At 48.6% G+C, this 26754-nt stretch overlaps 1 protein-coding gene across 1 annotated transcript in view; it reads left to right on the top strand.

Moving 5' to 3' along the window:
- The first annotated feature begins 9452 nt into the window (after positions 1–9452).
- The window catches only part of ST8SIA5 (ST8 alpha-N-acetyl-neuraminide alpha-2,8-sialyltransferase 5), a 104513-nt gene continuing 87211 nt past the window's right edge, over positions 9453–26754 (top strand). Inside the window, exon 1 of the mRNA XM_048504317.1 lies at positions 9453–9997. Within this exon, the coding sequence (XP_048360274.1) occupies positions 9579–9997 (419 nt within the window). The 5' untranslated portion in view covers positions 9453–9578. The remainder of the gene's footprint in view (positions 9998–26754) is intronic.

Raw genomic sequence — 26754 nt, 5'->3', positions numbered from 1 at the left:
CCAGATTAGATACATGAGCTTTTAACCTCCTACGCCACTGCTGCTCCCTGCTACGCCACTGCTACAGATAAAAACAACTGGAATAACAAGTCAAAAATTGCAAAGAATACAGATGAAAGAAAAAGAAGGAGAGAAGAGGAAGAGAGAAAGAAGAACAAAAAGATAGAGTCTGAAATAGAAAGAAAAAAGATAGGAAAAGAGAAAATTAAGAAGAAAAGGATAAGAATATGCATTACATTAATCATTATGTTGTCAGTCCTTAAAGATACAAATAAACATATCACGGAAACGTCAGCCTCATCTCATAATATTCCCATTGTGATAAACCCCTCTGTGTTATTCTGACTGTAATCTCTTATTGACATATAATAATATAACATTGACATATAATAATATAACGTGATGGAAGGGAGGGAGTAAGGGGTGGCATGCAAGGGAGGGGGAGGGGTGGCATGCAAGGGAGGGGGAGTGAGGGATTGGTAGGAGTAAGGGATGGCATGCAAGGGATGTTGACTTAACATCCCATCACAGCTGACTTAGGATGGTGCCGTGGAGTTTTCAAGGCAAGAGACCTAACAGAGATGACTTATTATGTAATGGCACTCGACTTCCTCAGTGACCTCCCATCCATGGCTAACCCTGCTTAGCTTTTGAGATCTGATGAAATCAAGTTAGCTTGGGTCATCCAGGCTATAATACATATATTACCCAACTTTATTTCTTCATAGAATCAGGGAAGCTTACCTGGGAGATCCCCGTAGATTCCTAGGAGATCTTTCAACTGGTACGTTCAGAAAGGTTGCTGTTTCTTGCATCCCCTAAACTGTACTCTGGATTGGGGCAAGAAAGACTGCTGTTGAACTTAAGGTGGCCAACAGCCCTGGGGAAAATATTACTGTCTTCTTCCTTGAGTATAAGAAGAAGTGTTTGGATTTATATCCCCCCTTTCTCCCCCGCAGGAGACTCAAAGGGGCTTACAATCTCCTTTTCCTTCTGCCCTCAGAACAAACACCCTGAGAAGTGGGTGGGGCTGAGAGAGCTCCAAAGAACTCTTGACTAGCCCAAGGTCACCCAGCTGGCATATGTTGGAGTGCACAGGCTAATCTAGTTCACCAGATAAGCCTCCACAGCTCATGTGGCTTAGCGGGCAATCAAACCCGGTTCTCCAGATTAGACTGCACCTGCATTTAACCACTACGCCACACTGTTTCCAATAGAGTGCCCCAATAGAGGAGGAGGAAGACAAAAATGAAGGAGGGGGAGGGCTTTGGATTTATACCCTGCCTTTCTCTCCTGTAAAGAGACTCAAGGCGGCTTACAAACCTCTTCCCCAAACTTCCTCTCCCCACAACAGACCCCTTGTGAAGTTGGTGGAGCTGAGAGAGTTCAGAGACGACTGTGACCAGCCCAAGGTCATCCAGCAGGCTTCATTTGGAGGAGAGGGGGAAACAAATCCAGTTCACCAGATAAGAGTCTGCCGCTTATGAGGAGAAGCGGAGAATCAAACCTGATTCTCCAGATCAGTATCCCTCTCTCTGAACCACCACACCACGCTGGCTCTCCATGTTGGATGTTGTTGGCCAGGTGATGTTATTTTTCTCCAGGCCCTGACAAACTCCCAACTGCCCGTTAACACTCATCAATCTTCTGTCAAAAGGGCAGAATGTCCTGCTCCAACCAACCTCCAGCCCCACTGAAAACAGGTTCTGGAGCTGCATGCTACAAAGCTGGTTCTTAACCTTCCTAATGCCGCCACCCTTTAATACAGTTCCTCATGTTGTGGTGACCCCCAACCAGAGGTGGGGTCCACCAGTTCCCGAGAGTGGGCTACTAATTATTTGTGTGTGCCGAGAGGGGGTGACTAATTGGGTCTGCTTTTCCGTTAGAAATTCCACTAGGTCCAAAAATCCTAAAGTCCTGTTGTTTCCTATGTGGCTGGTTAGTGAAGGTAGAAAACGGGATAATTCTCCCTGTTGGGCTGTTTTAAAAACAGGTTTTAGAAATATGGTAAAGTTCCTTGTTTAAGGAAAGTATCCTTCTTTTGCTTTCTAGAAACAAAATTAAGTATTTGAATGTATTAAGTGTTTGACAGGCAGTCAATTAGAGGAGAAGTAGTTGTTTCTGTTGGCAGCAGACGATAGGACTTGCTATAATGAGTTTAAATTATGGACAGAAAGATACCAACTGGAAATTAGGAACTTTTTTTTTACAGCAAGAATTTTTTACAGTAACAGAGAAATTATTAATGCCCTGCCCCCAGAATGCCTGGCCACGCCCCCGTCATGCCCCACCCAGCCCCATTGGCGCTACGCCACTGTTTGAATCCCACCACCATGTTACTAAATTTTTTGGATTCCACCACTGCCCCCAACCCTAACATTTATCCATATTACAGATGGAGAACACTGATGCAGAGAGTCTTAGGCAACCCCTGTGAAAGGGTCGTTCGACCCCGAAAGGGGTCGCGACCCACAGGTTGAGAACCACTGCTCTAGTTGATGTCGGAGAGAGTTGCTGGCTGTTATGTTATCGTGTCTGTCCCAAAACTGCACAGGGAGAGAAAAGTAGCACCTGTATTGCTGGTCATTGGCTGTCCAGCTTACACCTGTGTGTTAAGTGCCATCAAATTGCTTCCAATTCCTAGCGACCTGGTGGATCAATATCCTCCGAAATGCCCTCTCATTAACAGCCTTGCTGAGGTATTTTCATGTCAATCTCCCAGCATGCCTAACCATGCTTTAAATTTCTTGGATCTTCTGGAACGGATCTCTTGTGTTTCAACGTTGTTCTTCTTTTGTGTTTCCTTATACTGGTTATTATAATAGTTCTCTTTGTCTTTGCGTACAAGTCGCCGGAACCTGCACTTAAACTTTACACTTAATTGATTGAGTGGGGGGGGGGGGGGAGCAGATCGTCCTACAAAGTATATGGGCAGTGATTATATCGAGTTGAGCGAGATGCATTCCTGTTTCAATGTACTTGCTACAAGATATATGTATTTAGCCTGCTACATGTTACCACAGCTGTAATGGGACATTCTTCCCTTGATCTCTCCTTTATGGTTTCACACACTTTGTAGATAACTAGGATTACCCCTGACACCTTCTGCTCCCATGGGAAATGGGATGTTTCTGTTGCTCTGTGGGGGTGGGAGGCCACGTGGCTTTATCTCTATCTGTCGCCTGGGGAGCCTCGGCTCCGAAGAAACTCTTTCTCATATTCTTTGAGGAAAAGGGAGGGGGATTATTCCTGAATAAAGCGGATAGCAAAAGCCACGTTCTCCAGAACTGACTTTTTACAAGCTGGGTGCTTCGTTGCCTTCCAATAAACGCTACTGATCAACAATCCAGAGTTCGTTTATTGATGCAAGATCCAAGAGAGAGCAGCTGCGGAGTAGTGGTTAACAGCAGGTGTACTCCAATGTGGAGGAACCGGGTTTGATTCCCCTCTCTGCTGCCTGAGCTGTGGAGGCTTATCTGGGGAATTCAGATTAGCCTGCGCACTTCCACACACGCCAGCTGGGTGACCTTGGGCTAGTCACAGCTTTTTGGAGCTCTCTCAGCCCCACTTATCTCACAGGGTGTTAGTGGGGGGGGGGAGGGAAAGGAGTTAGCCCCTTTGAGTCTCCTTACAGGAGAGAAAGCGGGGATATAAATCGATCTCTTCTTCTTCTTCGAGACCTCGTATCACCCTTCTCTGAAGTCACCGTGGTGTGGTGGTTAAGAACAGGTGGATTCTAATCTGGAGAACCGGGTTTGATTCCCCACTCCTCCACCTGAGTGGCAGAGGCTTATCTGGTGAACCAGATGTGTTTCTGCACTCCTACATTCCAGCTGGGTGATCTTGGGCTAGTCGTGGTTCTCTCTGACTTCTCTCAGCCCCACCTGCTTCACAGGGTGCTTGTTGTGGGGAGGGGGGGAAGGAGTTAGCCCCTTTGAGTCTCCTTACAGGAAATTCATCCCCTCCTCCTCCTCCTCCTCTTCTTCTTCTCCAGGTGCCTCCTGGATCAGCAGTCGCCAGGCGTCAGTACTCGCTGAAGAAACATCTTCTAGCCGTGAATGTCACCAACCAAACTCTAGGAACATCTTGCCCCCGTCGGACATTATATCAATTGGCGTGGCAGCCAGATTCAACATGTTTATATGCTGTGGTCCCTGGGTTCAGAGCAGGAATTACCACCTAAGCTACCTTGAGTCTCCTTACAGGACAGAAAAGTGGGATATAAAATCAAATTCAATCTCCTCCTCCTCCTCCTCTTCTTCTTCTTCTTCTTCTTCTTCTTCTTCTTCTCCTCCTCCTCCTCCTCCTCCTCCTCCTCCTCCTCCTAACAAGCCTGCAGCTACGCTTCCCACTTCAGATGGAGTTTTCCACACAGCCCCTTCCCCCAAAGCTTGCCCCCCCCCTTGCAAGTCAGTGGGGGGGTGGGGGGGTGGATAATTCTTCATGTGCACCACCCAGCAGCAAACTCCGGCTTCCTTCTTCTGCAGAGAGGCTCCTGCCTCTGCGCGCCTCTGGCTGGGGGAGGAACAGGCAAAGAAACAACCGCCTGGCTGTCCTTGTCTTTGGCAGGAATAGTTTCTCGCAATGTTATGGGTGGGGTGGGGTGGGGGGGGGGGCAGATCGTCCATTTCTCTCCCCCCCGCCCCCACGGCCCTTTCCGCAGCTGCACCGGCCTTCCCCTCCGCGCAGGTCTGCAGGCTGAGCAGGGAGCGCCGCCTTGTCCTTGAGGAGGCGCACGCGGTGACCTTGGAAGGACGGAGGGGGGAAGGTAGAGAAACTTCCACCCCCCACCCCCCACCAACCGATTCAGGAGCCGGCGACCTCACTCACTCACTCACCCCCTCCCGGCCCCTGTGCGCCCCCTCCGAACCCAACAGCGACGCAATGCCCCCCCTCCCAAGAGTCCCGCCCCCCCCCGCCTCAAGTCACGAGCCTTTTCAGCAGGGACCGCGGTGGGGGGGGGGGGGGGGGATTGCAACCCAGAAACGCGTTCCCTCGACGAGGGGGGGGGGTTGCAAAACGCTTGGCCCACGAGGAGTTGGGGGCAGTTGCGTATTTTATGAGGTCGGTTGCGGGAGGGGGGGGGGCACCCTTTCTGCCTCCCCAGCCTCTTTGTTTAACTTGCTGCGCCTGGCTGGGTGCAAGACTGGGAGACAGTGCAGGAGAGGAGCCGCGAGCGGGCATCCATGCCCACACGACCCCCCCCCCCCCACATACACACCCGGCGCAGGAAGGGCGCAAGCCTCTGACTCCCCAGCCCCAAAGATCCCCCGGGGGTTAGGGGTGCAAGTCTCGGGCTCAGCCTGCTGGAAGCTGAAGGGGGTGGGCTGCAGTCCAGGCGGCCTGGGGGAGTCCAGAAATGGCACTCCCCCCCCCCCCGCCCTCACCTCCCAAGCCACCTGGCAGCCTGGCATTCCCCTTGCAAACCTGGGGCTGTTTGCAAGCAGGGGCAGAACATGGGTGTGGGTTGAAAAACAGGCTCTTCAGCTTGCTTTGGACCTAGCATCCTTGAGTTGGAAGAAGAAGAAGAAGAAGAAGAAGAAGAAGAAGAAGAAGAAGAAGAAGAAGAAGAAGAAGAAGAAGAAGAAGAAGAAGAAGAAGAAGAGGAGGAGAAGAAAGAGGAGAAGGAGAAGAGGAGGAGGAGGAGAAGAAGAGGAGAAGGAGGAGGAGAAGAAGGAGAAGGAGAGGAGGAGTAGTTTGGATTTATATCCTCTCTCTCCTGTAAGGAAACTCAAAAGGGCTTAAAATCTCCTCCCCCCCCCCCCGCCCCCAACTAACACTCAGTGAGGTGGGTGGGGTGGAGAGAACTCCGAAAAACTGTGACTCGCCCAAGGTCACCCAGTTCTCACCATCAGGAAGTTCTTTCTAATGTTTCGGTGGAATCTCTTTTCCTTCACCTTGAATCCATCACTCCTGGTCCTAGTCTCTGAGGCAGCAGAAAACGAGCGTGCTCCATCTTCAACGTGACATCCCTTCAAATATTGGGCTATCACGTCACCCCTTAACTTATCCAGACTGTGACCTTGGGCTAGTCACAGCTTCTGGGAGCTCTCTCAGCCCCACCTCTCTCACAGGGTGTTTGTTGTGAGGGGGGAGGGGCAAGGAGATTGTAAGCCCCTTTGAGTCTTCTGCAGGAGAGAAAGGGGGGATATAAATCCAAACTCTTCTTTTTCTAAACATCCCCAACTCCCTAAGTCTCTCCTTGTAGGGCACGGATTCCAGACCTTTGACCATTTTCGTTCCCCTCCTCCAGATCCATTCCAGCTTGTTCTGGACTGTATTAGAGTGTACATTGGGAGGGGTTGAAGTTAGCCGGTTGGTGCCACCCCCTTCTTCCTTGAACTCATTTCCTTCTCTGTGGGTCACTATGAGTCGGATGGCCATTAACAGCCACATGTAAAGTACCAGAGAAGAATCTGCCCATTACACTGGGATCCAGTCCAGACTTTATCTAATTTCTCTCTTACCCCTAAGTACAGAATATTACCTGCGTATTTCTATCAGCTAACACCACCAGCCTTGAGATGTGTATTTATGCAGGCTCGAGTGAATGTTCTGCCCTTGGCTGTCCTTAAAGGAAGATACCTGCAGATTCCATCACAAGAAAGAGCATGCCTTCGCCCCCTAAAGCAAAAAGGAAACTACAGAGCATATTTTGTATTGTCGAAGACTTTCGCAGCCGGAATCACTGGAGTATTAAGGGGGTTTCCGGGCTGTATTGCTGTGTTCCAGTGGAATTTTCTCCTTACATTTCACCTGCATCTGTGGCTGACATCTTCAGAGGATCAGATCCTCTGAAGATGCCAGCCACAGATGCAGGTGAAACGTCAGGAGAAAATGCTACTGGAACACGGCCATACAGCCTGCAAAATCCACAACGCTCCGGAACATATTTTGCTTCATTGTACATTCTACAGCCCCATAAGAAGAGTCTTTATTGAACCTCATCTTTAATTCTGATTTCTTAAGCTCTGATATGGATAAGAACCAATTTCTCCTAAATGGCCATTGCCCAAAACGAACAGGGGGTGTGGCTAATTTTTTCGCAGAAGCACTCCATCCTGGATTTTATAAAGTGTATATCTATTCTATGCCAATAAAGGTGATTTATTTGGTTTGATCTATTGTCTCTCTCCCCTACTCCAGAGGAGGGAGAAAAGTAAACAGGAAATGTTGAGCCAAGTAGCAGGTAGGATCCAGCAACAGCATTTGGATCGACTTGCTGTTTGGAGAGACCTAGAACTGTTCAGGATGGCTTTGGGGGGTGAATCCCCAAACTTTTTACTTAATAGCGCGACTGTTAATTTATGGATTTAATGTATTGTTGAAGGCTTTCATGGCCGGAATCACTGGGAACTGTGTGGTTTTCCGGTTGAAAATGAACAAAATTTGGCTACCCGTACTGAAAAATGCTAGATCACCACCTAGACAAAGGATGTCTCCAGAAAGTAAGCAGTCAAAGGGATCAAAAGGCTGGGCTACTACAATGGTGCCCCCACGTGACCCATTGGAGTGGCTCCCGCCCCCTTTCTCCCGTGTCTGTGGGTCTTTGATGACATAACACAGTTCTCTTTCGGGTAGACTGCATTCTGCTCTCAAGGGTGCTGTGGATGTCCTCACTAATTGATTATGCTATCTTCATGGTTACTCACATGCTAAATGGGTGGATCCCACCCAACACATGCAAATTAAGCTTGCTAATTGCACCCTTTACACTTGTTAACAGGCAAATGGTTCTTTCTCCCACCCTGGACATTCCACGGGGTGTGTGTGTGTGTGTGTATGGATATATATATATATATATATCCACTTGCTTTGCTACCATCAGATCCTCTGAAGATGCCTGCCACAGATGCAGGTGAAACGTCAGGAGAAAATGCTACTGGAACACGGCCATTCAGCCGGGAATCCACACAACACCCCAATTTATGGATTGGTTTGGGAGTGAGGGCAAGATGTTGAGGCCAAAGAGCAACTGTGTCTCAAGGGGTTTTTTTGCATTCAAAGTGGGAGTGGCGTTTTGGTGCTGCGACTCCCTCCCCCTTACTATTAATTTTTTCCTGCTTTGGACAAATTTGCACCAAAACTGTGCTTTGGGTTGGGTCTAAGGCAAAGATTGTATGATTTTTGGGAGTTTAGAACTTATTTGGGGGGCGCGTACCATTAGGAGTGTCAAATATGTAATGTGTGTGTAACCTCAGCTTGTGGGTTCTGTGGGGCAGAACTTGGAATGAGTTTGCAACAACAAATTTTAAAAACAAAATGGTTTACTTTCTTAACATATTACATCAACATTTAACATCACACTTCAAGGTCCTGTTCAGGTTTGCATTTTCAAGTCCTTAATTTACAGTCTACTGATACTGCCAAGTCCAATTCTTCTTTGCAAGTGGGTTGGCTCCTGAAGACTCCAAGGGCTTGATGAACAGGATTCAACATGATGAAGGTTTCTAGGAGAACTCTCACGCATTATAAACATAAAAAAGAAACCCTTAACAAGGTGTTAAGGGCTTATAGAAATCAAGGTCCGAGTCTGGTAGCCTTGTCTCCTCCAAACTACATGAGGTCTGCTGCAGCCTCTTGCTGCTTTGAGTCTCCACCCGTTACTGGGTCAACCCATTCTGAGCATGGGGGTTACATGTGGCTTTCCAGATAAAACAGAAGGCTGGCAGCACCCCAGAGGCTGGTAGGGGAAAGGGCTGTTGAGGAGCGGCTGACTTACGGTGACACTGGAGGGTTTCGGGGCAGCAGACGTCCGGAGGTGGTTTGCCATTGCCTGCCTCTGTCTCATGACCTTGGAATAGGTGGTCTCCCATCCAAATACTAACCAGGGCTGACCCTGCTTCATTTCTGGCTAGTGATGAAATCAGGCTAACCTATACTATCCCGGTCAAGGCCCTTAAAGACTAACCACGTTTATTTCAACATGAGCTTTATGGGTCACTTCTTCAGAGAGATATTAGGTGCCAGATTGCTATGGCACATTAAACATTCTATTGGGGTGCCTAGTATTGTATTGACATGCAAGTATCCTACACCACCTGGCTGCCTCTCAGGCCCCTTCCGCACATACAGAACAATGCACTTTCAATCCACTTTCACAATTGTTTGCAAGTGGATCCTGCTATTCCGCACAGTAAAATCCATCTGCCACGTGCATTGAAAAGTGGATGGAAAGTGCATTATTCTGCAGTCTGATCCAGCTCCCAACCACAGCACCCTTGAGAGCAGACCGCAGCCTACCCGAAAGAGAACTGTGTGATGTCATCAAAGACCCACAGACACGGGAGGGAGGGGGCGGGAGCCACTCCGATGGGTCACGTGCGGGCACCTTAGATTGCCCTCCCCCTCCCTCCAGGAGTAAGGGCGGGAGGGTTAAGCTCGGCGCCTTTTCCTGTCGGCTTGCCGCCTTCGGGGGTCGCCTAGGAGTGGATCATACGCCCCCCACCCCTTCTCCTGCGCCGCGGAGCTTTGCGCCAAAGCGCCCGGGAGGGAGGGAGGGAGGGAGGGAGGCGGGGCGGGGCGGGGCGGGGCGGGCGCGAATGAATGGCTACATGAATGAATGAATGAATGAATGAATGAATGGAGGAGGAGGGGGCGATCGAAGGGCGGGGGGAGAGCGGGAGGGCGGGGCTTGGCTGGCCCCGCCCCCGGCCGGCAACTTTCCCGCGGAGCCGAGCAGAGCGTCGCGCGGGGCCGGGGGCGCGCCATGCGGGGCCGTTGCGCCCGGGCAGCCCAAAGGCCGGCGACGCGCCTCGGCCCAGGGGCAGCCCCTCTCCCCCGGCGCTGAGCCGCCTCCCGGCCGGGGCCCCCTCGCCGCCCTCCTGCTCCTCGCCCTCCTGCTCGCCGCCGCCGCCGGGACCACCATGGGCTACTCGGACCCCACCTCCAGCCGGGATCTGCTGGGCAACCGGAGTTTGCTCTTCATCTTCGTCTGCGCCTTTGCGCTGGTCACGCTGCTGCAGCAGATCCTCTACGGCAGGAACTATCTCAAGAGGTGAGTGAGCCCCCGCCGAGCCCGTCCCGCCCGCCCTCCTTCTCTCCCCCCGCCCCCGCTTCTCTCCATCCATCCAGCTGTCCATTTCCCTCTTTGGCTGGCTAACTATGCATCAGTCCACCCATCCTCCCGTTTGTACCTCTGTCCATCCCTGCCAGCTACCAGTCTAGCTGTCTGTCCATCTCTTTCTCCCTCTAAAGATCTGCCCGTTCTTCTGTCTGTCTGTCCCTCTCTCTCACCATCCCTCCATCTCTCTCTCTAGCTATCTGTCTGTCCTGGCTGCCTATCCATCCATCCACCTCCCTCTGACTATCTGTCTGTCCATCTTTCATCCATCTCTCTCTAGCTACCCATCAGCCTATCTATGTCCATCCATCCATCCATCCATCCATCCATCCATCCATCCATCCATCCATCCATCCATCCATCCATCCATCCATCCATCCATCCATCCATCCACTTCTCTCTCTCTCTCTCTCTCTCTCATAGATATTCAGAGAGAGAGAGAGAGAGAGGGACGCATGAAAGTCCAGCCTCCAGATTCGGAAGTTAAGCCCGCACCCCAGTAAATGGAACTTGTGTTGGCCAAGCATGGGATTTTTAATTTATTTTTTATTATTTACGTCATTTACGGTTTGACCTTCTCACTTGGACTCCAGTCATGTTATTCTATGAACTGATATAATCGGCGGGACAGGAGGTTCAGTGGACTGGGGATACAAAATTAGGGTTGTAGAACCAACCAGAACCAAATTGCATGGAAGGATCTGCTCAAAGGCCACTGTAGGAAATAAAAACTAATTCAGGGGGAGGGGGGAAGCAGAGGCCGGGATTAGAGATCCAGATCCGCGTAGACACGTCATCGGCTTCCCAAAATTCAAGTAAATAACATTGTAATCCCCTGTGTGATATATGGAATGGAAGGGAGCAAATGGACTAGGGTGAAATATTAGGAGGACATTTGCTTGCAGAGTGACCCGTAGTGGATAACGATGGTTCGGGGCTAGCCTGGGATCTTGCTTCCGGTGCTGTGTTTTTGCAGGCAAACTTCATATCTTGAGTGTTACATATCAAACTGTTTTGCCGTGATCAGGTTGCCTTGAAGCTGGGGTGGGGGGTGGGGGAAACGACACACCAAATTTCTGCTTCCTAGCTAGCCTGGGAGAGCAGCGTTTTTGGGGGGAGGGAATACTTTTGGGAGAGAGTGAGAGAGATGCTTGTTGAGATGTTTCTAGCAGTTAGATTTTTTAAAATCCTGTCTTGTACCAAACTGCAGCTACTTGCGTGTGGGGGATATGAAGCATTGGTGGGGTTTATTATAAGATGCTTTTCTGTGTTTGTGGGACTGCAGAGATGCCTCACTTAGCTTGGCCCGAGCCATGAGGAATCCCAAAATCCATTCCTTCATTCTGTGTCCGTAGACTGTCCATCTTTGGCCCCTTTCCCCCCCTACAACTGCAGCGAAAAGCTGTCTCCGCTGATTAAACAGTGTTCCGGGCTATTTCCTTTTCAAACATTCCACGGTTGTCCCATGGAGTATGGGAGCCGATCACGGAGCCAGAGACCGCTCTGTTAACAAATATTTATAATTGGGGTGGGATGGGGACTCATATCCTGCCTTCCCCAAATAAACACCCTTTTCTTAAAGCACCCTTTCTTCAGGAACAAGCCCCGACCCCCCCTTCTGATGAGATCTCTTCGGAACACATCTTTGGGATCAAAGTAGTCAGGGATCTACGTTGTTGTGCTGGGAAAAATCTCCAAAACAGCAGTCACATGATACTATCCCCAAATGTGAGCTGGCTTTGGAGTTTTATAGATTCTTTTTAACAGGTCAGGTGTTCTGGGCTAAAAGAGAGAAAAGGGACATTTTCCCAGCAGAATAGAAACAGACCCCAAGTGCGCAATTGGTAATTTTTTTGTTGTTTTGGAATCAGATGTAAATATATCCTTTTATTTATTTTATTGATTTATTATTAATTAAACTTCTAGGCGGCTCACAACATGGCTGTTCTAACGAATAGCAAACCAACAACATAAAACTTAAATCCCTTAAAACCTATACAGCAATAAATTAAAACAGCAGTATATTAAAAACAAAATTGTTTAAAACAGGCGCCCGAACCAAGGCCAAGGAAGGGAGGAAATAGGTAGGGCTCGCGATGTTATCAGTGGATCAGACCCAACCAAAATACAAAGATGGAGACAGGCAGCCTCAGATTCGGTGGGGGGCAGTAGGACCACGGCCGGCCCCTCCAAAAGCCCGGTGGAATAGCTCCGTCTTACAGGCCCTGTGGAAGTCACCAAGGAACTCACCTTTTTCCTAGTTTTTTGGGAGAAAACCCTAAATACACGGGGACTGTTCTGGGTAGACACCGGTTCGGGCTGAACTATGACAAGTGAGTTCATAGCAATACAAAAAGGGATTCATTGGCCCCCAAGGGTGTTGGTCCCATTAAAATCAAAAGGGTTTGCCATGAATAAGTTTTCTCATGTACTTTGGTGGAACTTGGGTGTGAGCAGCTTTTGCTGGATTGGGGCCAGCAACTGTCGTATAAACAGCAAAAGATGGTCTTTATTATAATAAAAAAAGATTGGATTCTGGATCTGTTATGCTCATAGTGAGATAGATCCTCCATGCACAGAGGCAGTATACTGAGGATCCAACTGCTGGCAACAGACAGCAGGAGAGATGCTCGTGGCTCCTGGTTGGCTGTTGTTAAAAGCAAAAAAAGCTAAGTCAGGTGCATCTTGGTATTGAGAGCCATGTGGTGTAGTGGTTAGAGTATCAGGGGATCTAAGAGACCCAGGTGCAAATCTCCCTCTCTGCCATAGAAGCTCTCGTGGTGATGTTGGGCCCGGCGTACGCTCTCAGCCTAGCCAACCTTACAGCGACGTTGTTGCAAGGATAAAACAGGGGATGGCAGAACGACGTTGTAAACCATTTTGCATCCCCGTGGGAGAAAAGTGGAGTATAAATAGCGACATTATTGTTGCTGTTATTATAATTCAGCAAGCCAGTTTTGCATTGGACGAGGGGGAGAAATAGGTTGTCTCACAGACCCCGTCTGCGGCTTTGGGGAAGTCACTCAGCCTCCATTTTCCGTCTCTTCGGCAGCCTTTCCCCACCCTTCTAACTTGCGTCTTCTTTCTTGCCACTCTTCTGTGACTCGAGGCACGCATCGGCATCCAACAGAATAGCAGCCCCTTAGACCCAGCGTGGTGCAGTGGCTCAGAGCAGGTGCACTCTAATCTGGAGAACCGGGTTTGATTCCCCGCTCTGCCACTTGAGCTGTGGAGGCTTGTCTGGGGAACCAGTTTAGCTTGTGCACTCCCACACATGCCAGCTGGGTGACCTTGGGCTCGTCACAGTTCTTGGGAGTTCTCTCAACCCCGCCCACCGCACAGGGTGTTCGTTGTGGGGGCGGGGGAAGGGAAAGGTGATTGTAAGTCCCTTTGAGTCTCCTTGCAGGAGAGAAAGGGCGGATATAAATCCAAACTCTTCCTCTTCTCTTGTTAACCTCATGCCGACATTCAGACATGTTGCCGGGTGCCGAAACAGTCATGTGATTTCTGAGCTGATGTTGTCCATTGTACTGGATTCTAGTAACACTGGGTTCAAATTCCCAGTCAGCTCTGAATCTCAGTGGGTGACCTGGGGCCAGTCACTGTTTCTTAACCTCGACTACCTCACAGGGTTGATTTCAGAACTAAAACAGAGGAGTGTAGGGCGCAGGCCTCCTTGAAGGAATTCTGGGAGGATAGATAAAACTAACGTGACGAAGAAGAGTTTGGAGTTATACTCCGTGTTTCTCTCCTGTAAGGAGTCTCAAGGCGGTTCGCAAACTCCTTTCCCTTCCTCTCCCCACAACAGACACCTTGTGAGGCAGGTGGGGCTGAGAGAGTTCGGAGAGAACTGTGACCAGCCCAAGGTCACCCAGCAGGCTTCATGCGTAGGAGCAGGGAAGCAAATCCAGTTCGCTCACGTGGAGGGGTGGTGAATCACACCCGTTTCTCCAGATTGGAGTCCACCTGCTCTTAACCGCTACGCCACGCTGGCTCCCAGACTGTGCTTTATCATCTCTGCTAGTGTCGGGTTGTGCAGAGTTCTGTGTATACGAAATGGCACCTGTGTGACCCTCCTAGTTTAAGACAGACTTGGGAATAAAAGGTTAAATTCTTTTAAAAGGCAGCTTGATAGAGATTAACTTGGCAGGGAGAGAGTTGGGGTCATTAGCTGCGTCCAGTTCTACCTCCACCCTAGGCCCCAACCCCAGGGACACCGGGTTGAACTTCCGCAGGGGCCGATGCTCTCCCACACTCACCTTACTCAGACGTTACTGTGAAAAATGCGTCCCAGCTGCTGCTTCCAATGTCAAACGCCTTTAGTTTCCCCCCCTTTTCTCGACAGTGCTCAGAGGTTACCCTAGGAAGGCCATCTCCACTTCAGTTGTGGGAATTAACTGCCGAGAAGTGGGGGGTGGGGGGGGGGAACTGGAATCTATAACCTGTGAATGCCAGTATAACCCTGGGTAGAAATTCTCACATGATCAGGCAACTGTACAGGTGACACTTTGAATTTTATTAATAATGTTGATATGATTGAAAACAAGGAATGTATTTTAAGCAATGAGCATGCACACGCACGCACAAAGCGTACAAGGGTTGACTAAGAAGAAGAGTATTGGATTTATACCCCACCTTTCTCTCCTGTAAGGAGACTCAAGGTGGCTGACAAGCTCCTTTCCCTTCCTCTCCCCACAGCAGACACCTTGGGAGGTCGGTGGGGCTCAGAGCCTTAAATAACACAAACAAAAAACAAACAACTCTCATCTCTTTTGTCTGATAAAGATCCAAAAATCACTAGTTTGGTAAGTTAAGTTTTTCACACTGATACTAAAAATGAAGCCCGCCTAAATGGAGATGTTTTTTCACATTTATCCCTGGCATAAATTATTCATCTTCACTCAAATTTTTAATATTTGCGTTTATACCTTATTTTTATCTGTGTCTTTTGTGGATATGAATTTGTATGGTATGCCAGTAAAGGTATTTCAGATTCAAATGGATTGACTGAGCACAGTAAAAAACATAATTACAAGCTCCTTTCCCTTCCTCTCCCTACAACAGACACCTGGTGAGGTAGGTGGGGCTGAGAGAATTCTGAGAGAACTGTGACTAGCCCAAGGTCACCCAGTAGGAATGCAGGAGTGTGGAAACACATCTGGTTCACCAGATAAGCCTCCGCCACTCAGATGGAGGAGTGGGGAATCAAACCCAGTTGTCCAGATTAGAATCCACCTGCTCTTAACCACTGCCCCATGCTGGCTGTAAGGGTTAGTTGGATATGGTTTCAGGGACGGTTGATATTTACCCAGCTTAAAAACAATCAGCGTTTCACGAAGATAAGGAAAGATCCCACACGCTAGTGCGGGTGCGCACACAGATCTGGAACACACACACTGAATGGCCAGAGGACCAATATTTAACCCTCAGAGGCCATCTGAGTTAAGCTGGAAGGAAAGCCGGAAAGAACTGATTGCTTTTCCAGCGTTCCAACGAAAAGATCATAGAGTCTTGATGAACCGACAGACCCAAGAGGACGCCTGGGCTCTTGAATGCCGATTGATTGGCGGGGTGGGAGCAGGTAGGGCAAGTAATGGTCTGCTTACAGCGCAGGTTGAATCACCTTAGGGCAGTGATGGCGAACCTATGGCACGGGTGCCGGAGGTGGCACTCAGAGCCCTCTCTGTGGGCACGCACAAATAGAATTCATCATGTGGGGGGGGGGAATCGTCCCTCCACCCCCCCACATCTAGGTTGGCCTGGCCCGCTGGGCTCTAATAGCCGGGCTAGTATCAAACCACAGACCTAAGTTTTGCGGGAAGCAGGTGTTAGGTAACCTTGCCCTGTTGTTGTTAAGCTGTTAAACCCCACTGATTTTCATGCAAAGAACTGAAGCGTGATCCTTTACCTGGGAGTAAGCTCAGTTGCTGGCAATGTGGCTTGCTTCTGAGTAAACCCTCCTAGGGTCGTGATTCATCCGTTCGAAGAGTTGGATGGTTGCTTCAAAGCAAGACAACAACTACCACCAAGCTTACTCCCGAGTAATGCACACCCGTTTTTTCTAAAATAAAACCTCAGTATTCAGGTTAAATTGCTGTGTTGGCACTTTGCGATAAATAAGTGGGTTTTGGGTTGCAGTTTGGGCACTCGGTCTCGAAAAGGTTTGCCATCACTGCCTTAGGGTGACACACCAGAGATAAGCTGGGCCCGTTGTTCAGACAGACACAGCTTAGGGCCAGGGGAAAAGTTTAGCTGCCAACCGCCTTCTTGCCCCAGCTTGTCGCACAAGATGGATTCAAAATTCTCCGAGGGGCATCCATTTTGTGTGGCGCAGTAAACGGGTCAAAAAAAGGGCTGTGAAAATATTTACTGACCCCTCGCATCCTGGACATAAACTGTTTCAACTCTTACCCTCTAAACGTCGCTACAGAGCACTGCACACCAAGACAACTAGACATAAGAACAGTTTTTTTCCCGAATGCCATCACTCTGTTAAACAAATAATTCCCTCGATAATGTCAAACTATTTATTATATATTTATTATATAATTACTGCACTACTTTTTTCATCATTCCTATTACCCATCTCCTCCCAATTATGACTGTATGACTATAGCCTGTGCTGACATTTCATTTTATTTTATGATTTTACATTTTATGTTTTTATTACTATTGATTGTTTCCTGATTGCTTACTAGACCTATATGACAATTATTAAGTGCTGTACCTTATGATTCTTGACAAATGTATTTTCTTTTATGTACACTGAGAGCATATGCACCGGAGACAAATTCCTTGTGTGTCCAATCACACTTGGCCAATAAAGATTCTATTCTATTCTATTCTATTCTATTCTATTCTATTCTATTCTATTCTATTCTAATATCAGATATACCGATGGCGTCCTACTAATGAATCCCCTGAGAAGAGACGGGGGGGACGGCAGGGTCCACAGATGTTATACATAATTTGTACCATTATGTCCAACCTTCTGCTCTTACTAAGCCTCCACGCATTCTGCTCTTTGGCCTGTCATCTACCATCTTCAGAAAGGCGAAGACGGTTCATACTAAAAAGAAGTTTCAGTTTAACACGGGAATAAAGATCGTCAAATCGTCACTATATTATACGACTATTTATACCTCTTTTTCCTCTGGGTACCGTATATACTCGTGTATAAGTCGATCCGCATGTAAGTCGAGGCACCTGATTTTACCACAAAAAACTGGGAAAACTTATTGACTCGTGTATAAGTCGAGGGTGGAAAATGCAGCAGCTACTGGTAAATTTCAAAAATAGAAATAGATACCAATAAAATTACATTAATTGAGGCATCAGTAGGTTAAATGGTTTTTGAATATTTATTTCAAAGAAAAACAGTAAACTAGCTCTGTAAGCCCTGATTCTCCCTTTAAATCCACTCAGGAATTTAAGGGTGGGGGAGGGTTGATTTAAAGGGAGAATCTGGGAAAAATTTGAGGGTGCCTGTCAGGGGAGGAATGTTTATGTTAGCAGTACCAACCTTTCAGAGTATCTTTAGGAGACCCTCCTGATGATACCACCCAGGTTTGATGAAGTTTGGTTCAGGGGGTCCAAAGTTATGGACCCTCAAAAGGGTAGCCCCATCTAATATTAACTTCCATTGGAAACAATGGGGGATGGGAGCAACCACTTTGGGGATCCATAACTTTGGATCCCCTGAACCAAACATCACCAAACCTGGCTGATATCAGCAAGAGATTATCCTGATGATACCACCCAGGTTTAGTGAAGTTTGGTTCCAGGGGTCCAAAGTTATGGACCCTCAAAATGTAGCCCCATCTACTATTAGCTCCCATTGGAAACAATGGGGGATGGGGGCACCCCTTTTGGGGGTCCATACCCTTGGACCCCCTGAACCAAACTTCACCAAACCTGGCTGGTTTCATCAGGAGTGTCACCTGATGATACCCTGAAATTTTGGTGCTGCTAGCCTAAAAACCGCGCCCCCTGGCGGCCGACAAAGTAGAAACCCTAAAATATTTTTTAAAATACACCTGACTCGTGTGTAAATCGAGGGGGGCTTTTTCAACACAAAAAATGTGCTGAAAATTTGACTTATATGCGAGTATATATGGTAAATAGATGCCCTTGTTGGCATGTCAGGCAGATACTTTATTTGCCCAATATAGTTATGTTAGAATATGTAGGTTATTTTGCTAGGAATCTTTGCTGTAAGTTTCCGGTATTGCTATTATATCTTGTACTACATTTTGAAATCTGTTTACTGATTGACTGAAAAGGGTTTTTTTTAACCATACTTGTAATCTTTCTTGAGTCCTGGTGAGAAATGTGTATTATTGTTATTATTAGTAATACTACTACTACTACTAGTGTTTTTATTTTTATTATTAAGTGGAGATGCTACATTATTAAATGGATTGTAATTTTACCTTAATGCCAAGATATTATTAACGTACATCTACAGCAGAAGATCTGGTGGCGACTTAAAGACCAACGCAGTTACTGAGTTACACAATTTCGCGCTCCAGATATTACTTCATCAGATGTACTCAGTATTACCCTTGACAGACGGAAATAGATATCCAAGGGCACCGTCTTCCCCCAAGGTTAACCTTGATCCCAAGGTTACCGGGAGGAGTCCTGATGTAAGCATCGCAAAATAATATTTGCAGCACACAGTGGTCTGGAAATGATAACTTTGAGTAGGATTAGGATACTAGACGAAAAGTGAAAACTTGGGCGATCTCACCCTTCCCTCTCTGCTGCTTAACTCCTTTAAAAAAAAACAAAATCTGCCTATTTATTTATACACGTTGTGCCATCAAGTTGTAGCTGATTTATGGTGGTCCAGTAACAAGAGACTTTCAGAGAGTATTTTGCCTATCTCTGCATCGCACCCAGAGGTGGGATCCAACCAGTTCTCACCACTTCTCTAGAAGTGGTTACTAATTTTTTCTGAGTGCCGAGAAGGGGTTACTCAAGCAACCTCCCTGCCCAATAGGGACTGGAGGTGCGTGTGTGCAGCGGCACCACTGTTTGAATCCCACCACCATCAGAACCTGTTATTAAAATTTTGGATCCCACCACTGATCGCACCCTGGTATTCCTTGGTGGCGTCTCATCCAATTACTAACTTCTGAGATCTGATGAGATCCAGCTAACCTGAGCCTATCCAGGTTGGAGTGATTTCTTTCTAGCACCCCCCCCCACGCCCCCCAAATTATTAGGCGCCTTGTTTCTGCAAACCTGGTTTCGAGCAGTGGCCGGGGGCTGATCAGACCCTCGCTGATGCGTAGAGCCCGTGGCTTCGGAGCCAGATGTGGTTCAGTATGAAATGGAGTATGTGTCTTTAAAAAAGAAAATGGAGCTATGAAGGTATATTGAAGGGCTGAGTGGGAAGCTGAAAGATGCTTAAAAAGTAACAGACAGCGATTTTAGAGATGCTTTCGAAGAAGAAGAAGAAGAAGAAGAAGAAGAAGAAGAAGAAGAAGAAGAAGAAGAAGAAGAAGAAGAAGAAGAAGAAGAAGAAGAAGAAGAAGAAGAAGAAGAAGAAGAAGAAGAAGAAGAAGAAGAAGAAGAAGAAGAAGAAGAAGAAGAAGAAGAAGAAGAGGAGGAGGAGGAGGAGGAGGAGTTTGATTTATATCCCTCTTCCTGCAGGAGACTCAAAGGGGCTGACAATCTCCTTGCCCTTCCCCCCTCACAACAAACACCTTGGGAGGTAGGTGGGGCTGAGAGAGCTCCGAGAAGCTGTGACTAGCCCAAGGTCACCCAGCTGGTGTGTGTGGGAGTGTACAGGCTAATCTGAATTCCCCAGATAAGCCTCCACAGCTCAGGCGGCAGAGCGGGGAATCAAACCCGGTTCCTCCAGATTAGATACACGAGCTCTTAACCTCCTACGCCACTGTTTGGAGTTATACCCCACCTTTCTCTCCTTCAAGGAGACTCAAGGTGGGTTATAAGCTTCTTTCCTTTCCACTCCCCACAACAGACACCTTGTGAGGTAGGTGGGGCTCAGAGAGTTCTGAGAGAACCGTGACTAGCCCAAGGTCACCCAGCAGGAATGTAGGAGTGCGGAAACACACCTTGTTCACAGGGTTTACAACAAAGCGGAACAGTTGCCATGAATTTGAGTGCAGACCATGCCCAGATTTAGTCAAGTGCACTAAAATGCAGCTGTCCCTTTCACACCGCGACTGTCCTAATCACGGTATCGGTATATTGCTGGCTGGCGTGAGAAAGTACTGCAAATCGGAATTTTAGTGATATAACTGTATAATAAAATAAATGAACAGCTTCACTTTTTCTTTAAAATTTAAATTTGTAGTAAAAGAAGTGCGATTCAGAGTGTCTTTACAGCCATCTCTTGAGTGACTTCTCATGATGATCTTTGCGTCTTGAGTTTTACGCAGGTTTCCAGATCGCAGCGGGTGGGAGCGCCCTCACCCCCCGCCACGCGGAAGGGATGGCTGTAATTGCAATCGGCGCGTCTGTATGTATTTATTACTTGCTGTGAGATCTTGTGTTTGGGGTGTGGAAACTTTATGGATTATTAATCAGCATGTCAGTTACCTGTAACGTGAAGCGGTCTGCTTTTCAGACATGCAGATGGCCTCTTCAATTGGCTCATTGTTGCTCTGAACTTGGGCATCGTTTGGGTCTTTAATTAGAACAGGTTGCAAACTCCTGGCTTAGAGGATCTGGAACATTGGCTAGCTTAAGCTTGTGGGGATATGGATTTCTGCATCATGACGTTTCTTCTGTGGGCTGACGTTGGCGGTTTCCGCACAGCCAAGGGAGAGACCCTGCATCGGCATTAATCATGCCGATGCAGGCTCTGGGGCCGTTTGCACAAACAGCCCCATGGGATGCGCAGCTATGGGAGCAAGCTCCGCCCAGCCGCGTATTCCCCTCCCTGGCCTGCATCGATTTGGCAGCGGCGCCTGTGCAAAGGGTCCCTGCCAAAACGGTGTTTTACCAAGTTGAAGCCGTTGCTTTCAGCCCGTGCAGAAACCGCCTTTGTAAAAGTTGCCTGGTCTCTCCTGCTTGTTAGTCACAATATTTTGCAGAGATTTGACCAGTGGAATCCGCAGCACATCTGTTCTCTTCTCAGCCTACTGACTTCAGTAGACGTATTATCCATCTCCTGCGGACTGGATTTTTAGACTTTGAGACTCACTCAGTCGATTTCCCAGCAAGCAGAGTGGGATTCGAACTCAAGCCTCCAGTACTGTAACCATTACATTATAGACGCACTGGTTTGCGGCTCAGTTAAACTCCACCCCCTTCCCCGAGGGTAGCTGATCTGCAGTTGACGCATGATGAACGAAGAACTGCAGGAGAGAAAATGAATATAATGAACCAAGCTGGGAAGGCTTCTGTTTTTGGTCATCAAGTTACAGCTGACTTAAGGTGACCTTGTATGGTTTTCCAGCAAGTGACGTTCAGAGGTGGTTTTCCATTGCCTGCCTCCGCATCACACACACCCCCCCCCCCCCCCCCCGGTGTTCCTTGGTGGTCTCCCGCCCAAATACTTGAGGCTAAGAGCATGTGACTGGCCCAAGGTAATCCAGCAAGTTTCCATGGCAGAGTGGGGATTCGAAGCTGGAGTTTCCCAGATCGTAGCCTGACGTCCAGAGGTGGGATCCAGCAGATTCTCACAGGTTCCCGAGAGTGGGTTACTCATTATTTGTGTGTGCCAAGAGGCAGTTACTAATTGGTGATTTTGCCACGTGATTTTTGCCTTAGTTACGCCCCTCCTCTCAGCAGTAGCGCGCAGAACTTGAAGCAGTCTAGCAGGAGGTGCACCGGTGTGAGTGGCAGCCTGCGCCTGCGTGCATTCGTTTCCCGCCCCAGGCCCGGCGTAGCGGCTGTGTCCTTGCCACAGCCTCGCCCAGGAATGCCCCACCCCCGGAATGCCCGGCCACACCCTCGTTGTGCCCCGCCCAGCCCCATTGGCGCTACGCCACAGTTTGAATCCCACCACCATGGGAACCTGTTACTAAAATTTTTGGATCCCACCACTTCTGACGTCTTAACCACTACACACTGCTGACTAGCCTGGGCAATAATAACTGTGTGCCATCAAGTCACAACCAATTCCTGGCAACCCCAGGGCCACGGGGTTTTCAAGTCAAGAGACGTTCAGAGGTGGTTTGCCGTTGTCCGCCTCTGCGTAGCGACTCTGGACTTCCTCTGGGGTCTCCCCTCCAAATACTAACCCAGGCTGACCCTGCTTAGCTTCAGAGAACTTGATGTGATCGCTATTCTTTTTGGTGGTGGTGATCGACAGACAGGTAGCAGACAGACTTGGAATCAGCCACGCCTGAGATGTCCTTCTGACTCTTTGCGTGCATTAAGTTTGTATTTGGGGAAAAGGGACCTGGGAGTCTTAGTAGGCCAAAAGCTGAACGTGCGCCAGCAGTGTGATGCAGCGACCCAGAAAGCCAGTGCGATTTTGGGCTGTATCAATAGGAGTATAGTGTCAAGATTGAGGGATGTAGTTGTGCCTGTCTATTCAGCATTGGTTAGACCTCACCTGGAATATTGTGCTCACTTCTGGGCACCGCAGTTCAAGAAGGATATTGACAAGCTGGAACGGGTCCAGAGGAGGGCAACGAAAATGGTAGAAGATTTGGAGTCCGTGCCCTACAAGGAGAGACTTAGGGAGCTGGGGATGCTTAGTTTGGTGAAGTGAAGGTGAAGAGGTGACATGATAGCCCTGTTTAGATATTTGGAGGGATGTCACGTGGAAGAGGGAGCAAGCTTGTTTTCTGCTGCTCCAGAGACTAGGATCAGGAGTCATGGGTTCAAGGTGCAGGAAAAGAGATTCCACAAACATTAGGAGAAACTTCCTTACAGTAAGGGCTGTTCAACAGTGGAATGCACTTCCTCGGAGTGTGGTGGAATCTCCTTCTTTGGGGGTTTTGAAAGAGAGGCTGGATGGCCGTCTGTCAGGAGTGCTTTGATTGTGTGTTCCTGCATTGCAGGGGGTTGGACTGGATGGCCCTTGAGGTCTCTGCCAACTCTATGATTCTAAAATGCCAGATTGTATATTTTTGTTTACGTGTGTATTATTTTACCTATATATTATTTCGATGGGGCAACTAGCTTTGATTCCCTTGCGTCGCAGAGCCGGTGTGGTTTAGCGGAGAGAGCCATGGCTCAGGATTCTGGGCAGCCCAGGTTTGAATCCCCCCCACTTGGAAGCTTGCTAGGTCACTCGGGCCTGTCACAAATCCTGGTCCTGGCCTACCTCACGGGGTTGTTGTGAGAACGAGACGGGGGAGAAGAATGTCCTAAAAGCCGCTTGGAATCCCAATTCTGGGGAGGGAAGCGGAGTATAAATGCATGCATACACAGATGCATGCAAACAAAAATATTAGGTAAATGTATTTATCTCAACAAATACTAGGCTAGATGGACCCATAGCCAGAGAGTGTCATGTTCTATGTAGGAAATATGATGCAGGCTTTAATGAGGGAGGGATTCAGTGAGGGGCATCTGATTTGCTTGCAGAACCGTCCAATTCCTTTAGCGGCATTCTCCAGATCTTCTATAGCAGATGCTGGCTCTCCTCCGTCTCTGCTGCACTACCCCGGAGAGCAGCTGCCAGAGTAGACGATTTCTGGCTTCGTTTGCCTTGGCGAAATTGCACTGGGAGTGTTGGCAGCTAGTATGTGGAGCGCCCGCCATATGCAAAAAGTAAACAAACAAAAACCACCACGTTGCGTACAGTTTGTTGTGTGGAACATCCTTCCTTGATGCAGTATCTGATACATTTCTCTTGTTGGTAGTAATCCATCCTTTCAAGCTTAGAATCTTCTCAAACTCCTATGGCTCATCTTTGCCGCCAGGAAGAGCTTGTTGTTTTCAATGACACCTGGGATCACAGCCATTCATGAAACGGTCACCACTGAAACATGGATCATCCAGAAAACGGGAGCTCTCTGAGTTCTTATGATCCTCCTACCTGATAGCGTGAAATCGTTGCTGATTTCTGCACTGAAACTGAAATGAAGAAGAGAAGAAGAGTTTCGATTTATACCCCACTTTTTCCAACCATAAGGAGCAGGAGTGGGATCCAGCAGGTTCTCACAGGTTCCCGAGAGTAGGTTACTAATTATTTGTGTGTGCCGAGAGGGGGTTACTAATTGGTGATTTTGCCATATGATTTTTGCCTTAGTTACGCCCCTCCTCTCAGCACTAGCGCGCAGAACTTGAAGCAGTCTAGCAAGGGGTGCACTGGCGTGCGTGGCAGCCTGCGCCTGCGTGCATTCTTTTCCCGCCCAAGGACCGGCGCAGCGGCTGCGTCCTTGCCACAGCCCTGCCCAGGAATGCCCTGCCCCCGGAATGCCCGGCCACATCCCCGTTGTGCCCCGCCCAGCCCCATTGGCGCTACGCCACAGTTTGAATCCCACCACCATGGGAACCTGTTACTAAAATTTTTGGACCCCACCACTGATAAGGAGTCTCCAAGCGGCTTACAAATTCCTTCCCTTCCTCTCCCTACAACAGGCACCTTGTGAGGCCGGTGGGGCTGAAAGAGTTCCGAGAGAACCGTGGACTGGCCCAAGGTCACCCAGTAGGCATCACGTGGAGGAACGGGGATTCAAACCCAGTTCTCCAGATTAGAGTCTGCTGCTCATGTGGAGGAGTGGAGAAACTAACTAATTCCTCCAGACTAAAATCCATTACTCTTGTGGAGGAATGGGGCATCAAACCCAGTTCTCCAGATTAGAGTCCATCACACTTAACCAGTACACAGCACAGCCTGAAGGCTGTTGGTGCCCGAATTGAGCCCTGTTTGGTTTCTAGGGTGACAGTAATCTGCAGCGGTTGCCGGTCCCAGTTCAAGGCTATAGGCACGTACGCTTAATTGCTTCTCTTTAAATAGCTGTACTTTGGGCAATTATAAAGCCCGGTGTCTCTGGAGACAGCTAGTTGGAATTCAGTGCAGATTCCTTGAGGTTTGCGGGCAGTGTCTGTGGAAGGAGGAATCCGGGGAGCGATTTCACCTAGAAACGACGGTATGTGATAAGAGTTTGTCCTCTGAAGTTGCTGTTTTCTCTGGGAGAACTGATCTCTGCAGTCTGGAGATCCATACTGGGAAAACTTCAGGATCTGCCTAGAGATTGACAACTGGAGCAGCAGTGGCGTAGGAGGTTAAGAGCTCGTGTATCTAACCTGGAGGAACCGGGTTTGATTTCCCCGCTCTGCCGCCTGAGCTGTGGAGGCTTATCTGGGGAATTCAGATTAGCCTGTATACTCCCACACACGCCAGCTGGGTGACCTTGGGCTAGTCACAGCTCTCTCAGCCCCACCCACCTCACAGGGTGTTTGTTGTGAGGGGGGGAAGGGCAAGGAGATTGTAAGCCCCTTGTGAGTTTCCTGCAGGAGAGAAAGGGGGGATATAAATCCAAAATTCTTCTTCTTCTTCCTCTTCCTCCTCCTCCTCCTCCTCCTCCTCCTCCTCCTCCTCCTCCTTCTTCTTCTTCTTCTGGGGGGTCATTTTAGAGGCTTTGCTATTCCTTCATATAGGACCCCTTCTTTGAAGGAGTTCAGAAAGTACATGGTATACAACACTCAAGCATGGCAGGCCGAAGCACACTTTGTAGTTGCCAACCTCCAGATGGGGACTGAGGATCTCCCGGAGTCATAACTGATCTCTTGACCGCACACATTTCTTATTTATTTTAACCCTTTATTGAGTTGAACCTGGGGGAAAATAAGCTGCTTTGGAAGATGGGCTGTTTGGCCTTATACTATACCAAGACTCCCCTCCTTGGGAGCAGCAGTGGCATAGTGGTTAAGAGCCAGGTGCACTCTAATCTGGAGAACCGGGTTTGGTTCCCCGCTCTGCCATTTGAGCTGTGGAGGCTTATCTGGGGAACCAGATTAGCTTGTGCACTCCAACACATGCCAGCCGGGTGACCTTGGGCTAGTCACAGTTCTTCGGAGCGCTCTCAGCCCCACCCACCTCACAGGGTGTTTGTTGGGGGAGGGGAGGGAAAGGAGATAGTAAGCCCCCTTGAGTCTCCTTACAGGAGAGAAATGGATATAAATCCAAACTCTTACTCTTCTTCATCCCTGAAGCCCACCCTCCCAGAATCCCCTCTCTGATCTCCAGGTTTTTTGAACACAAGAGTTGTCTGAGCGGACAGGACAGGACAGGCCTTAATGGACTGGTGGTCTGGTGCTGGATAAGGCAGCTTCTTATGAGTTCACGTTTACTTTGTGGGCAAAAAGACACAATCTGTACATCTGCTCCGCACATGACTTCGGTTTTGCGGCTGAAGAGAGCCAGCGTGGTGTTGAGGTTGAGAGCGGTGGATTCTCATCTGGATAACCGGGTTTGATTCCCTGTTCCTCCACATGAAGCCTGCTGGGTGACCTTGGGATAGTCCCAGTTCTCTCAGAACTCTCCCAGCCCCACCTACTTCACAAGGTGTCTGTTGTGGGGAGGAGAGGGAGGGGAAGGAGTTTGTAAGCTGCTTTGAGTATCCTTAAGGTACAGAAAAGCATGGTGTAAAATCAGCTCCCCTTCCTTCCTTCCTTCCTTCCTTCCTTCCTTCCTTCCTTCCTTCCTTCCTTCCTTCCTTCCTTCCTTCCTTCCTTCCTTCCTTCCTTCCTTCCTTCCTTCCTTCCTTCCTCCCTCCCTCCCTCCCTCCCTCCCTCCCTCCCTCACTCCC

The sequence above is a fragment of the Sphaerodactylus townsendi genome, linkage group LG07 (genome assembly GCF_021028975.2).
Source record: "Sphaerodactylus townsendi isolate TG3544 linkage group LG07, MPM_Stown_v2.3, whole genome shotgun sequence".
NCBI classification, from domain to species: domain Eukaryota; kingdom Metazoa; phylum Chordata; class Lepidosauria; order Squamata; family Sphaerodactylidae; genus Sphaerodactylus; species Sphaerodactylus townsendi.
The sequence above is the reverse complement of the archived record's forward strand: the minus strand, read 5'-3'. Positions and strand labels throughout refer to the sequence as shown.